Source organism: Manis pentadactyla, chromosome 1 (assembly GCF_030020395.1).
Source record: "Manis pentadactyla isolate mManPen7 chromosome 1, mManPen7.hap1, whole genome shotgun sequence".
Lineage (NCBI taxonomy): Eukaryota > Metazoa > Chordata > Mammalia > Pholidota > Manidae > Manis > Manis pentadactyla.
Window position 1 is genome coordinate 65136244 of NC_080019.1, and position 12435 is coordinate 65148678.

The 12435-nt window shown below is 46.4% G+C and overlaps 1 protein-coding gene across 2 annotated transcripts in view; it reads right to left on the bottom strand.

Moving 5' to 3' along the window:
* The window catches only part of BFSP2 (beaded filament structural protein 2), a 62887-nt gene extending 53575 nt beyond the window's left edge, over nucleotides 1–9312 (bottom strand). Inside the window, exon 1 of one of the 2 annotated variants that reach the window (XM_057497928.1) lies at nucleotides 8731–9312. In XM_057497928.1, the coding sequence (XP_057353911.1) occupies nucleotides 8731–9288 (558 nt within the window). In that variant the 5' untranslated portion in view covers nucleotides 9289–9312. The remainder of the gene's footprint in view (nucleotides 1–8730) is intronic. The other variant, XM_057497931.1, reaches the window with a different exon arrangement.
* Nucleotides 9313–12435: the final 3123 nt, after the last annotated feature.

The following is a 12435-nucleotide window of genomic DNA, read 5'->3' on the forward strand; positions in this document are numbered from 1 at the left end:
CTTCCGTGAGCACAAATGCACAGCCTATTTCGTTTCACCTATACTCCCTCACATTTCTTATCTGCTTCAGATTATTTTGAACAAGCCTCTGATAGAGTATTTCTTCCTCAGATATGTCAGTATGGTTTGCTAAATTATAAAGATGATTTTAAAGAACACATAACTTCAAAAATCTAAAAATAACATAGCACCTGAAAATTAATAACAATTCCTCAATATCATCAAATACTCAGTTCATCTTTTCTCAATTGTCTAATCTATTTTTTAACAGCTGTTTGAATAATGGTTCAAATAAAGTCCACTTCAATGGGTTGACATGTCAATTTTATCTCTTTTAATTTATAGATTCCCCTTTGTGGGGAAAATGGAACTTCCTAAGGCCAGGATCCTCACCTGACCCTAAACTACTTGAAGATGCAACTGGCCTGCTAGGTCACTGCTTCCACACCCTAGGCAATGACCTATTATTGACTGAGTCACTATATAAAGAGCTCTGCTCAGTGCTGTGGGTGGAGGCACAGACAGAGGTGGATCATGGACCTACAGACTGCTGGACGTAGACATGATTCTGGTGCTCCACCTACCACTGGGAGAATAAAGCCAGGTATAAACCCCTTTACCCCAAGAACGTTCCATTGTAGTTTCTTGGTCTCACTAAATCCACAGTGAACTTACCCAGGGCTGAAACCTTCAGGCAAAACACCCTCCCATCTCTCTTTATCCCCCTTGCAATGTTTGCTTGTTGAAAAAATTTGGTGTTTGGTCCTGTAGTTTCCTCTGTTGGGATTTTGCTGCTTTCATCCCAGTGGTGTCACTTAACATGTTCATGTGACCTCTGTTATTTCTGGTAAATTAGTAGTCTTATGTTGAGGCTTAATCACATTCAGCTTCTTTCTTTTTGGCAAGACTATTTCATAGGTGTTGATGTGCTCTCCACCAGCAGGTACACCTCTTATTGTGATATTTAGTGATACTTGTGCTATTTTCAGGCATTTAGTGATTGTTTTTGCCTAGACCAATTATTTTATATGTAGTTGCAAAGTGGTAATATTCAAGTTCTATTCTAATAACTACTATTAATTATAAATTAAAATTAGTAATTATATTATTGTCTTGCCTGAGGGTTTCAGCCCTGGGCAAGTTCACTATGGGTTCGGTGAAATCAGAAATGAGAACAGAACATTCTTGGGGCAAAAGAGTTGATACCCAGCTTTGTTCTCCTGGTGGTAGGTCGAGCACCAGAATCACGTCTGCATCCAGCAGTCTGCAGGTATGTAATCCACTCCATCTCTGTCTTGACCCAGTGCACTGGGCAGAGCTCTTTATATAGTGACTCAGTCAGTAATAGCTTATTGCCTAGGGTGTGGAAGCAGTGACCTAGCAGGCCAGTTACATCATCAAGTAGTTTAGGGTCAGGTGAGGGTCCTGGCTGTAGGAACTTCCATTTTTCCCCCAATTATTATTTGATTTTTAGCTGTAATACTTTTAAAAAAGACACTTCCTCTCTTCAATTCTTTTTTTTTTTTTAACTGTGATGTTATTACAGGTCTTATAGGAAAGGCAGGAAAAATGTAGGATTCTTTCTCTTTATTTACCAGTTTTCAAAATAATGAATTGGTTCCCAGCAGATTCCAAGGGAACTAATTACTGGGAGTTTTTGCTGTTGTCCTTATTGTGTTATACTGAGCTCAGATCTAAGCATATTTTTTTGTGTTTCAATTCATCATAGTTAATAGTCTTATTGATACTTAGCCATCTTTGATTAGTGGGAGCCTATTCAAATTGACTCCTAAATCTTTTGGCATGACTCTATCATCTCCTTATAACATCCTTACTTTTGGTATGACCAGATGTTTCAGACTTATCCTGTGCATTTTCTGCCTCCAAACCTGGATGCAGCCATTTCTCTAAGGAGCCTCTGTTCTTTTAGTGAAAGATGGTAGTTAGAGACCAAATCTAGGGATAAAAATGTACATTGCCACTGGGTTGGCCATTGTTTCTAGGTCTTTTCACTAGTTAGGGCTAGGAAATGGACATATATTAATTTTAGGATCATATACATCATGATTTTATACTGATAATTCCAATTCAAATTCAGGACCAAAGAATTGTCACTAAACTTCATCAGTCTTACAATTGTATCCCGTTTCACCCACATTAAAGGTCTTGATTCTCAATGACACAAATAGAATTACTCTTGCTTTATCCCACAGTACACAGGCATGCACACGCACACACACACACCTGTGTCAGAATAACAATACCAAATACCACCACCAATGCGATTACTGAAAATGATTCAAGATTGTTTTTGCAGCACTCTTTTGCATCCCCACTGGGGCTGTACAAATTACTGTGGTTTAAAAAAGTCACTTGATTAGTTCTCTATGTGATTATACCATCAATTTGATACAGGACTTATTTGTTTCCTTTTCCTTTTGATTTTTAAAGCCTGCTTAAGATTTAAATTTTTTATAATTCTGTAAAATATTTGCATGGTTCCAGAGTCATGTCCACACAACAAGTTATGTTTAAAGATTTCTAATGTCTATTCCCTTTCCCTCTATCCTATTCCCACTCCTCATGTAAGTGATCATTTAAAAGACATTTCTCGTTTGGTTTTCTCCCTTATAAGCAAATATGTATGTATATATTCATATTCCTTCTTCTTAGATAGTAATAGAATGAAATACATACTTTCTCCACCTTCCTTTTTAACTCAGCAATATAGCCTGGATATCTTCACCCCCTAATAGTTAAAGAGCTACTCCTTGTTTCTTTTGTAGATGAATCATTGTTTATTCAATTAGTCCTCTATTGATAGGTATTGGGGTTGTTTCCAGCTATAGATATGATGGAAATGAACAGCTTTGTGCATTCTTCCTGGTCCTGTTTTTGCCAGTGTGTCCTTAGAAGAAACTCCCAGATGTGAGACTGCTGGGTCAAGTCACACATGCCTAAGTGCACGCACAGGCGGTCTAGATATCGCCAAATTCTTCTCCATAAGGATTATAACATTTTCTTGCCCATCAAGACTGTATGAACTTGGCTGTTTCTCTAACATGTCACCAACAAAACAGATCAACACACTTTTGGAATGTTGCCAATCTGATAGGTGAAAGGATTGTATCTTGGGTAGGTTTCTGTTTTGTTCGTATTTCTTTTATTATAAGTGAATTTGATCATCCTTTGATACAGTTAAGAGCCATTTTCACTGACATTTATGCCAACTATTTGTCTATATCTCTAGCCTGTTTGAAAATGAGTGTGTTGTTGGCTTTTATTTTAAAACTCCCAAATTTAAGTGCTGTTTATAAAATAGGAATATTAACCCTTTGTGTTCTAAGTTGCACACTTCTATCTTGTTTGTCATTTATCTTTTAGTTTTGCTTATGGTATTATTTTGTAACAAAAATTAAAAATATTTTTGGTAATCAAAGTTGTTTTTAGATTTTGGATTGTATCAAGGAAAAATATATCCTATAATTTCCTAATTATGTAAAAGAAAAAAATTCCAGTGAATTCCCCCATGTTTTCTACTTGCATGGTTTCCTTTTGTACATTTAAATCTAGGATACATTTGGAATTGACCTAGGGTGCAGTGAGTGATGGATCCGACTGTATTATTTTCTTTATGACTATCCGGGTATGTGAATACCACTTTTAAAAAATCCATCCTTTCCTCCATTGGTTTCAAATGCTACATTTATAAACATTAAATTTCCGTAGGCAGCAGGGCCTAATTTTGTATTTTGTATTTTGTTCCATTGGTCTCCCCATCTTGTAGGTGCCAGTAGGAACCTGCTTTGATGATCGACTTCCCTCCCTGCTCTGCTCCTTCAGCTTTAATTCTTGGCTATTCTTGCCTTTTGTTCTTACAAACAAAATTTATAATAAACCTTGTAGTTCTAAAAAAAAGCCCTATGGTATTTTAAAATGGCATTTAGGATTGCACTACATTTATAAATTAACTTAAGGAGAACTGACATCTTTCTTGAGTCTATATTCAAACACTTGGTATTTCTTTCCAGTGTGTCTCTCAAGAGGGTTTTATTATTGTCTCATATAGATTTTGGACATTTCTTGTTAAGTTTATTTAGAGGCATTTCATTTTATTTCTTGGTGTCATAAATAAGATTTGCTCTTCCATTATGTATTTTTTTGTTTATATATATCAATGTCATGTATCTTTACTGTTATTTTATAACCTGTTACTTTACTAAATTATCTTACTGTTGTACAGTTTTCATGTGCATCCTGTTGGGCTTCCCAGAAAGACCAAGATTTTCTCTCTTTCTTTCCAATTCTTATACCTCCCACTGCGTTCTCTTGTCTAATGGCATTCATTGACTATTACCTCTGACCAAGGTTACATAGGAGTAGAGATGGTAGGCATCTTTTTCTTGCTCTCAATTTCTGTGAGAAATCCTCTGGTATTTCCTTCTTAGACATATTTTATCATATTAGGACAGTCTCCAAACATCCTCATTCAAATGAAAAATCAAGATGTAGCAAGATCAATGAAGAACGTGCCTCGGGGTCATGCAGGACCTGAGTTTGACCTCAGGGTTCTCTGGTTTGAAAATCCTCAGTCTTTGAAGCACCCCCCCATCCCCCCACTACTTTTCATTATCTGGACCCCCCTGACCCCACTGCTCCACATGGGCCTCAGAAGATCTGTGGGAGCAGCTTCCTGCCTCCTCCCCCTCCCCTGCTCCCCCAAAATACTTATTCCAATCTTCTACATCAGTATCCCTGAGAGGAATTCTCCTGAATACATTTTTCCCTGATAGTCACATTTCTAATGACACTTCAGTGTCCCTTGTAGCTTGGCTGACAGCATAGCTGCCTTGCTAGCCTGCTCGGCATTCCCTGTATTAGTGCAGTGGCCCTGACCTCAGCGCATTCCGTGTGACTTGGGACTCAGTCTCTGGGGCCTCACCTCCTCTGTCCTGGCTCTCCTTTTGTGGAACTCCCAGGCAGGGCAGCTGCCTAATTCCAAGCTTGCAGTTGGCCTGTTTGAGGATGAAAGGGTCTGATGTTGTGGCCAGAGCTTATTATCAGCATCATTTGCTTGGTAAGAAAGGTCAGGATCAATCAGCAAAACTGGAAAGGGAAGGGCCACTTTCTGTCTGAGCAGTGGGCAGTGTCAGGTCCTCCTTGGCCTCTGTGGCCACCATCTACAAGGTTCCCCCCTGTTTTGTCTGTGTTTATTGCTTAGCAGAAGTGGCTGATAGGGTCTAACACAGCTGAGGAGCAGGAGAGAGGCCTGCAACTGAAAAGGAACTTCATATATATTAACTCAAACAGGACCAGCTACATAATTTGTGGATTCTAGCAAAATGAAATGTGGAGCATCTTGTTCAAAAAGCAGGGGGAAATAGTGCCTTTATAGGTGGTAAATACAAAGCTCTGTCCTTTCCCCATGGTTTTTCTCTCTACCCATCCCAGTCAATCTCCATGACTTCATCTCGCCCTCCCTTGGATCTTGCACAGGGTGTTCAAGGGCAAGTGCAAACCCTCATAGGCACCAGGGGCTGCACCCCACCTTTTGGGGTGCCGTGTGGCCCATAGACTGCTGAGTCACCCTTCCTGTCAGCCATTGGACTGTTGTGCCATGTCCTAGCCTGCGGTGGGGAAGTCAGGCCAGGCATCTCCTTCTCCCAGAAGCTGGCCACCCCAGCCTACAGAGGACAGTGGCCCCAAGAGTACTGAACCTCAGTGCCACTCTGTAGGTGGCTGGGTCCTGGGTTGGCAAGAGGCTCGCCCTCTGCCCCTGAGTTGCCTGCCAACTTCGCTGTGGCAGTGCCAGCCCTGGGCCTATGTTCCACCCCAGATGTCACCCTGGCCTCCCCTGAGCCTGTGACTGGGCCCTGCTGGGGTGAGGTGGGCAGGAGGGGCCAGAAAGGCCTGGGGTTTCTAGGGGCATGGGACCAGGCAGCTGTGACCCCAAGAAGGCATAACAGAGAGAGAGTGGGGAAGATGGGTCCCCTTTCAGTCCTTGACACGTGCTCCATTGTCCCATCAGACTTCACTTGCAAAACACAAATTCAAAGATAAGGTTCTAAGAATGTCTAGGTGATGAGTGAAGAGCATTAAACCCCAAGCACATGGCCCTACAGGACTGTACTGGCTACACGTACATGAAGCTGACCCTGACTCTGCCCTTAATTCCTCCAGGGTTCACAGACATATACAGGGTGAGGATGGAGAAATTTTCCCCCAGCACTGCTCTCCTGACTCGGTGAAAATGTGAGCTCCACGCCCCCCGACACTTAGTGTTGGAAGGTGAAAATGTGAGCTCCACGCCCCCCGACACTTAGCGTTGCTTTCCAAATGTGTTGTGACATTCTGCGCACAATGTTGGCCTCCATTTCTCCCCTCTCATTCCTGTTCCTTGTTTATCTGAAAGCCTGGCTCCTCATAGCCAGAGGGTGAAAACTCTCAGCTGGGGCAGGAGGCTGTGGGGAGATTCCAGGGCAGAGGGGCCCGGCTTCCAGAGTGGCCCCAGGAGCTCTCTGTGTTAGCCAGGAGGGCAGAGGCCACCTTTGTTTTTTTTTTTCCCCCTCCCAGAAAGCAGTTCTTCCCTCAGACATCTATGTAACTGTCAAACATAAGAGGAAATGATGCTTGTCACTTGGTCTGGACTTGCCCTGCTCCCCCGGCCTGACCTGAGGAAGCGCCATGAAATGGACTTCCTAGCCCAACCTTCTCACAGGGAGGGAGGCCCCCCTGGGTTCTCTACTTGTTGCCCATGCTAAAGAGCAGGTGAAATCTCTCTTTCGGTGCCCAACTGCCATTCTAGCCATCCAGGGCTCAGTTATGAAAGCTCGATCCCAGGCCTCAGGCACAGTGCTGATCATCAAAGAAGATCAAGGAGGGCTTCACAGTGGAGGTGCCAGTCTGTGGTCTACCTGCAGGCAGGAACCATCCATGTTATTATCTATGGACCTGTTGGAATAGCCATGGCTTCATAATATGCATTTTACAGATAAGGAAACTGAGGCTCAGAGAAGTTGAGAAGTTGCTCAAGGCCCCGTCGTTAGCTGGAGCCAGACTAAGTCAGTATCTGTTGAGTATGGAGCAAGGGGAGTGGCCATACTTCTTGACCTAGATTTGGGATGCCTGACTTCTCATGAGAAGTCTGTGCAGCATCTGAATGGAAGAAGTTGTCCAGCAGATGCTGACATTGGAGTATCTAGGGGCATCCTGATGGTCCACAGGACACACATACTCAGAGTAGGACAGCTGGAGAGAATCCTGGAGGCTTAGATTTAATGGCTTTGGGACCTCGGGCTGCTCAGAGATGGAACCCACGTGCACAGATGGGTGTGAGCGGAGCAGCAGCTCCAGGGGAAAGCCAAGAGGACGGCTCTCTGTGTCCTGCATACTGTGCTGTCAGCCAGGCCAGACTGATGGCGAAGGGGATGCATCCTGGGGTGGTGGGGGCAGGAGGGGCCGGTGCAGAGCCTCTGAGTGTGTCTGCTCAACATCACCCTGCCCGCACGGATGCAGCTTTGCGATCTCCTCTGTGGGGGCTGCATGCTGGGCCCCAGGGTGCCAGGGGTGTGAGCTGGCAGTTCCTGGCTGAGTTAGAGGCTGATTTAGCCCAGAGGGACCCCGGGGCTGGGGGGCAGAGGAGGAGAGAAGCCAGCTGCCTGCAGAGACCTGATGAGAAGCGAAGTGCTGGGAGGAGTCCCAGGGGCAGGCCCCCAGGCTGCAGGCCAGAGAAGCCGGTCAGCCCTGCACCCTGCAGAGGTCACCCTGGAGAGCAGGTCCTGCCCAAGCAATGGAGGAAGATGAACCTGTGTCCTGCGCTGTCCAGTAACATGGCCACTCACCACAGGTGGCTATTTAAATTTAAAAAGGAAAATGAAATAAAAATTTCAAGTCCTCAGTCTCATTAGCCATGTTCCAAGTCATGTGTGGCCTCCAGACTGGGCAGTTTGGATACAAGACATTTCAGTCATCATGGGGAATTCTATTGGAATGTAAATGCTTTCATTAATATTTTTTGTATTTATTACATGTTGAGATAATATTTAAAATATATTGAGTTAAATAAGCTATGCTAATAACTTCAACTGTTCCTCTTTATTTCTTGCTGTGGGTAGTGGGGACTTGCCGGTTACCCGTGTGGCCCCTGGTTCCCTGGGACTGCGCCGTTAGGGATGGATACGGGCACACACCTCCACGCAGCCATGGTTCTTAATGCCCATCTGTTCAATGGTATTCCATGTGATGACGGTTGTAAGAACCCTTCTTAACACACATGTTACAGAGTCAGCCCTGGGTGATGGGACAAAGGTAAGCTTTGGGGCTGGAAAAGTTCAGGCTTAAGCCTCGGCTCCATCCCCCTACTGGCTGCATGATCTGAAGCAAATCATTGAACCTCTTTGTGCCTCAGGTTTTCATCGGAAACATGCCATCAATGAATGAGCCGCCACATAGCCTTGCTTTGGACATTAGAGAAGATTGTGAACATAGAGGGACAGCACAGGCTCCCAGAACACCTCAGGAAATAGTGGCCACTGTTACTATTATCATGGTCATGAGCAGTTAGAGCAGAAAGGGTAGGGCCACGGTCAGTTTCCCTGGCCTCAGACCACTCACTCCCCTCCCTCAGCATTCCTGCTCATCGTCCTTCCCAGAGATGATGGTACAACAGGCAGCTGTCAGCACCCTCTCCCAGCCCCACCCAAAGCCCCTGGGCATGACCCCGTCACTCACCTGCTGGCAGCTGCTGGCCCAGGAGGCCCTGAGGGCGCCCCAGCCCTCAGAGCTCGTGGCCTTGCTCTCCAGGTGCCTGCGCAGCTGTGCCTCCAGCTCCTGGCTGACTCTATCCAGGGCGTGCACCTTGGCCATGTATTCCACCAGGCAACCCCCCAGGTCCTCGGCAGCACTGAGGCCCCTCTCCAGGCCTGGAGCTGGCACTGCGGCTAGGCCTGAGCTCCTCAGGCCCTGCAGGAAGACAGTGCTGATGCCTAGGGCCCGGCGGTTCACACGGGCATCCACGCCACCTGCGCACCCACTGGGCACCATCCCTACATAGACTCTGGGTGCTCGGACCAGACCACCCACAGCACTGGTCCTGGAGGCCGAGGGGCTCTCCAGGGAGGACGATGGCCGTGTTCCCCTGGTGGAAGCCCCGTGCCCCTGGAGGGGCCTGCTGGAGCTGGCCCCAGTGGGCATGTCCACCACCACTCGCCTTGTGCTCATCACAGCCCTGCTTCTGCTGTGCCTGGTGGGTTTGTGGAGTCCAGTGGCTTTGGTTTCCAGCCCCAGCATCCCTGTGGCCCCGTCATGTGACTCTCTGGAAGCTCCCCTACCCCAACGGCTGCTTTGTCTGCTGCTTTCCATGAGTTCCCATCATTCACTGAGCTGAAAGGGTCCACCCAGGACTGTGCAGAGAGGCATTCATGCATTCTCTGCAGGCTCATGGGCCTGACCGCCCAGATTTTTCTGCCGCTGGTGGGGGAGGCTGGGTTGGTCCAGGCTGTGGGGGTGGCTCGTCTGGGTTTGTGTATGTCAGTGCCTGAGGGGGCAAGGCGGGCACCAAGCATCCCTACTTCACAGGTGAGTAAACTGAGGCTCAGACACCTCAGATCACAATTTCACGGAGTGGCTAAACCAGGATTGAATCCAGGAGTTCCAGGGCTGATTTCAGGTCTTCCCACATCCTCACACGGGCTGTGTGTCAGTGTGTGAATGTGCCCGTGTGTCCATGCAGGGAAAGAGGGGCATGGATATGAACCAACCATGGTGGAGGCAGCTCCAGGGATTCAAGAGAAACAAACCAAGCCTGTTGCTTCCTTCGCCCTTCCTTGGTCCGGGCAGCTGCTCAGGTCCTTCCCTAGCATCCTTCTTCCCTGAAACACTGCAGTTCATCAGCTGCTTGACCTTGGCCGCATTCTTTCACCTCTTTGGACCTTATTTCCCCTGCGCCGGCCTGGGGTCTAGCTCTCTAATGCACCAGGCAAGGGACCTCACATAGGTTCACGTCCCACACATGTGGGCACTTAATACACTCCAGCCATTCCCTACAACTCACTTTGCCTATTTTCCAGGATACTAATAAAAACAAAAAGGTTTTCCAGTAAACTGTGTAGGGCACTCCAAGTTAGGATTTGAATGTACTCCCTGGGTTTTAATTCCTGCCGTAAGCATCCTCTAAGACGTGTTGCCACAGACGCACCTCCGTCACTTGTCCAGCCCCAGAAAGGATCCTCCAGCCCCCAAGATAACAAAGTGGATCCTAGTACTACCGCATTTAAGCTTTACTCTAGAGAAACCAAGTAACCAAAACCCAGAACAGATGTCCACCGCAGACCCTGCACCGCGGGAACGTGCCTGAAGCAAGAGGAGGGGAGGGGCGGCCGCCAGTGAGCGCCGAGCCCATCCGGTGCTGCGCTCGGTTTCCATGCTGGACTGCCCTGCCGTCTCCATTCCCGCAGGAGGTAGGTACAAGCGTGCTGCCGTCCGGCCTGGGCACTGCACAGCTCCAAAGGCTCACCCCGTGTGCTACGACTGGTCAGTCTCCTTATGTGATGAGCCCCTGAGAGCTGCAGTGACCTGCCTGAGGTCGCCTGTCCAGAAAGTAGCTGAGCTGGGATGAAAGCCCCCTCTGACTCCTAGTCTAATTATTTATCTAGGACCCCCACCCCACCCCGTCTCCGACCACCTAGAGGGCAGGGGACCCACCCAAGGTCACACAGGCAGAAAAGCCCCAGTCGCCTCCTGGAATGTTCTATGTGCTCTTCCTTCCTGATCAGGACACCACATGCTTCCTTTTTTTTGGTTTCCTCCCTTCTTTGTGTGTTGAGCTGACAGAGGGTACTTTATGAACATCAGTGTTGGCTAGTTATCTGACTGACAGGATAAGGAACCAACTTGATCTAGTAAAGGCTGGCAGTGTCCCTTGTTTATTTAGATGTGGCATTCTTGCTATGGTGCACCTTAGGGGCCCATGTGCCCTCGAGACTATTATAACCACAGCCTCCTAACACAGGTGACCCCTACTGGGTCCTGAGGAGCTGCAGGAATTCCAGGATGTAATGTCCAAGGTTAAATGAGGGTTTCCAGCTACTGATTAAGTTGTTTGCAAAGGTGTCATGTTTAGGCGCTGTTATTCTTTGCAGCATGGCGACACTCAGTAGCCAGGTTACCTTCAGATTTCTCTGACCCAGAAATACTTACAACAAAGCCCCAGGCCTGGGGAGGGGACGATGGAGAGGGGCTGCACTTCGGTGACACCGATGTCTCCGAAGATCTGAAGAGAGATGCCTTTCTTGCGGAGAAATCACAAACATGCCCTAAAGGATTTGTTTTATCAAAGGATAAAATCCCAATCCTATAAGCTGCTTGTGCTCAGAAAATTCAACTTATTGTTAAAATAGTTTAAAATACACAAGTGGACATTAGGCGGTATTGTTGTCTAAGAAAGACTTTAAAGTTAGTTTAAAATGAAAAAGAATACAAAATGTATCAGCAACTTAATCCTCTAGCTAATAAAATAAGTTTATTTATATATCCATGATAGTTGAATTCTGTGGATAAGGAAAAATAAGTTGTACATCCATATATATATATTTATATATATATATAACATATGTATCTTTGATTACATATGTTATATATAAATTTTACTTTACAAACAAATTTCTTTCTACACACACACACACACACACACATTGATATATTAAATGCAACATTTGACAGAAATATTATGACAGGCTTAAAAGGTCAGAGAGCAGCACGCTGGAAAACGAGTATCAGGGCCACTCTTGCTTCCTGGTGGGCTGAAGAGTCTTTGAAGAGAGACAACCACCGAACTCATGTTAAAGAGGTTCATAGAACATTGAGAACACACAGTTTTGAAGGCCATCTTTTTCTTTTTAAAGGAAACGTAGGGAGAAAGGAAAAAGTTATGATAAGGAGACCACAGCAACAACACGAACCTGTGAATCAACATTCAAGGTCAATTCCCAATCTGACTATAAGAACATCTATATTCAAAATATACTATCAAACTATTTTCTTTTAGGGAAAGGAAGCGTCAAAGCAGTCATCTCTGTCCCAGCCACTGACTCTGCGGAAGAGCCTGGGGAAGCAGCCGTCTCTGGAAGCCGCTCTTGCCCCTCTGAGGTCTGACCTGCCGGCCGAGCTGGACACGGTGTGGGCCGGCAGACCCCCGGTGCGGGAGGTGGATGCCACGTCCATCTGCTGGCCCACAGCAGGGCTGCAGTGCTGAGGGAGGACGTCGTGATGTCTGCTATGGCAATCCTGATGTTTTAAGATCGCAGGAGGTTTAGAAAGTGGCAGCTCCGCACCTCGAGGCTTCGCACACAAACATATTCCTCGTGGGCACCAGGAGATGGCGCTTTGAGGCAATGAAGCTGAATCCCAATGAGCGCTGGATCCTCGAGGAACAGCAAG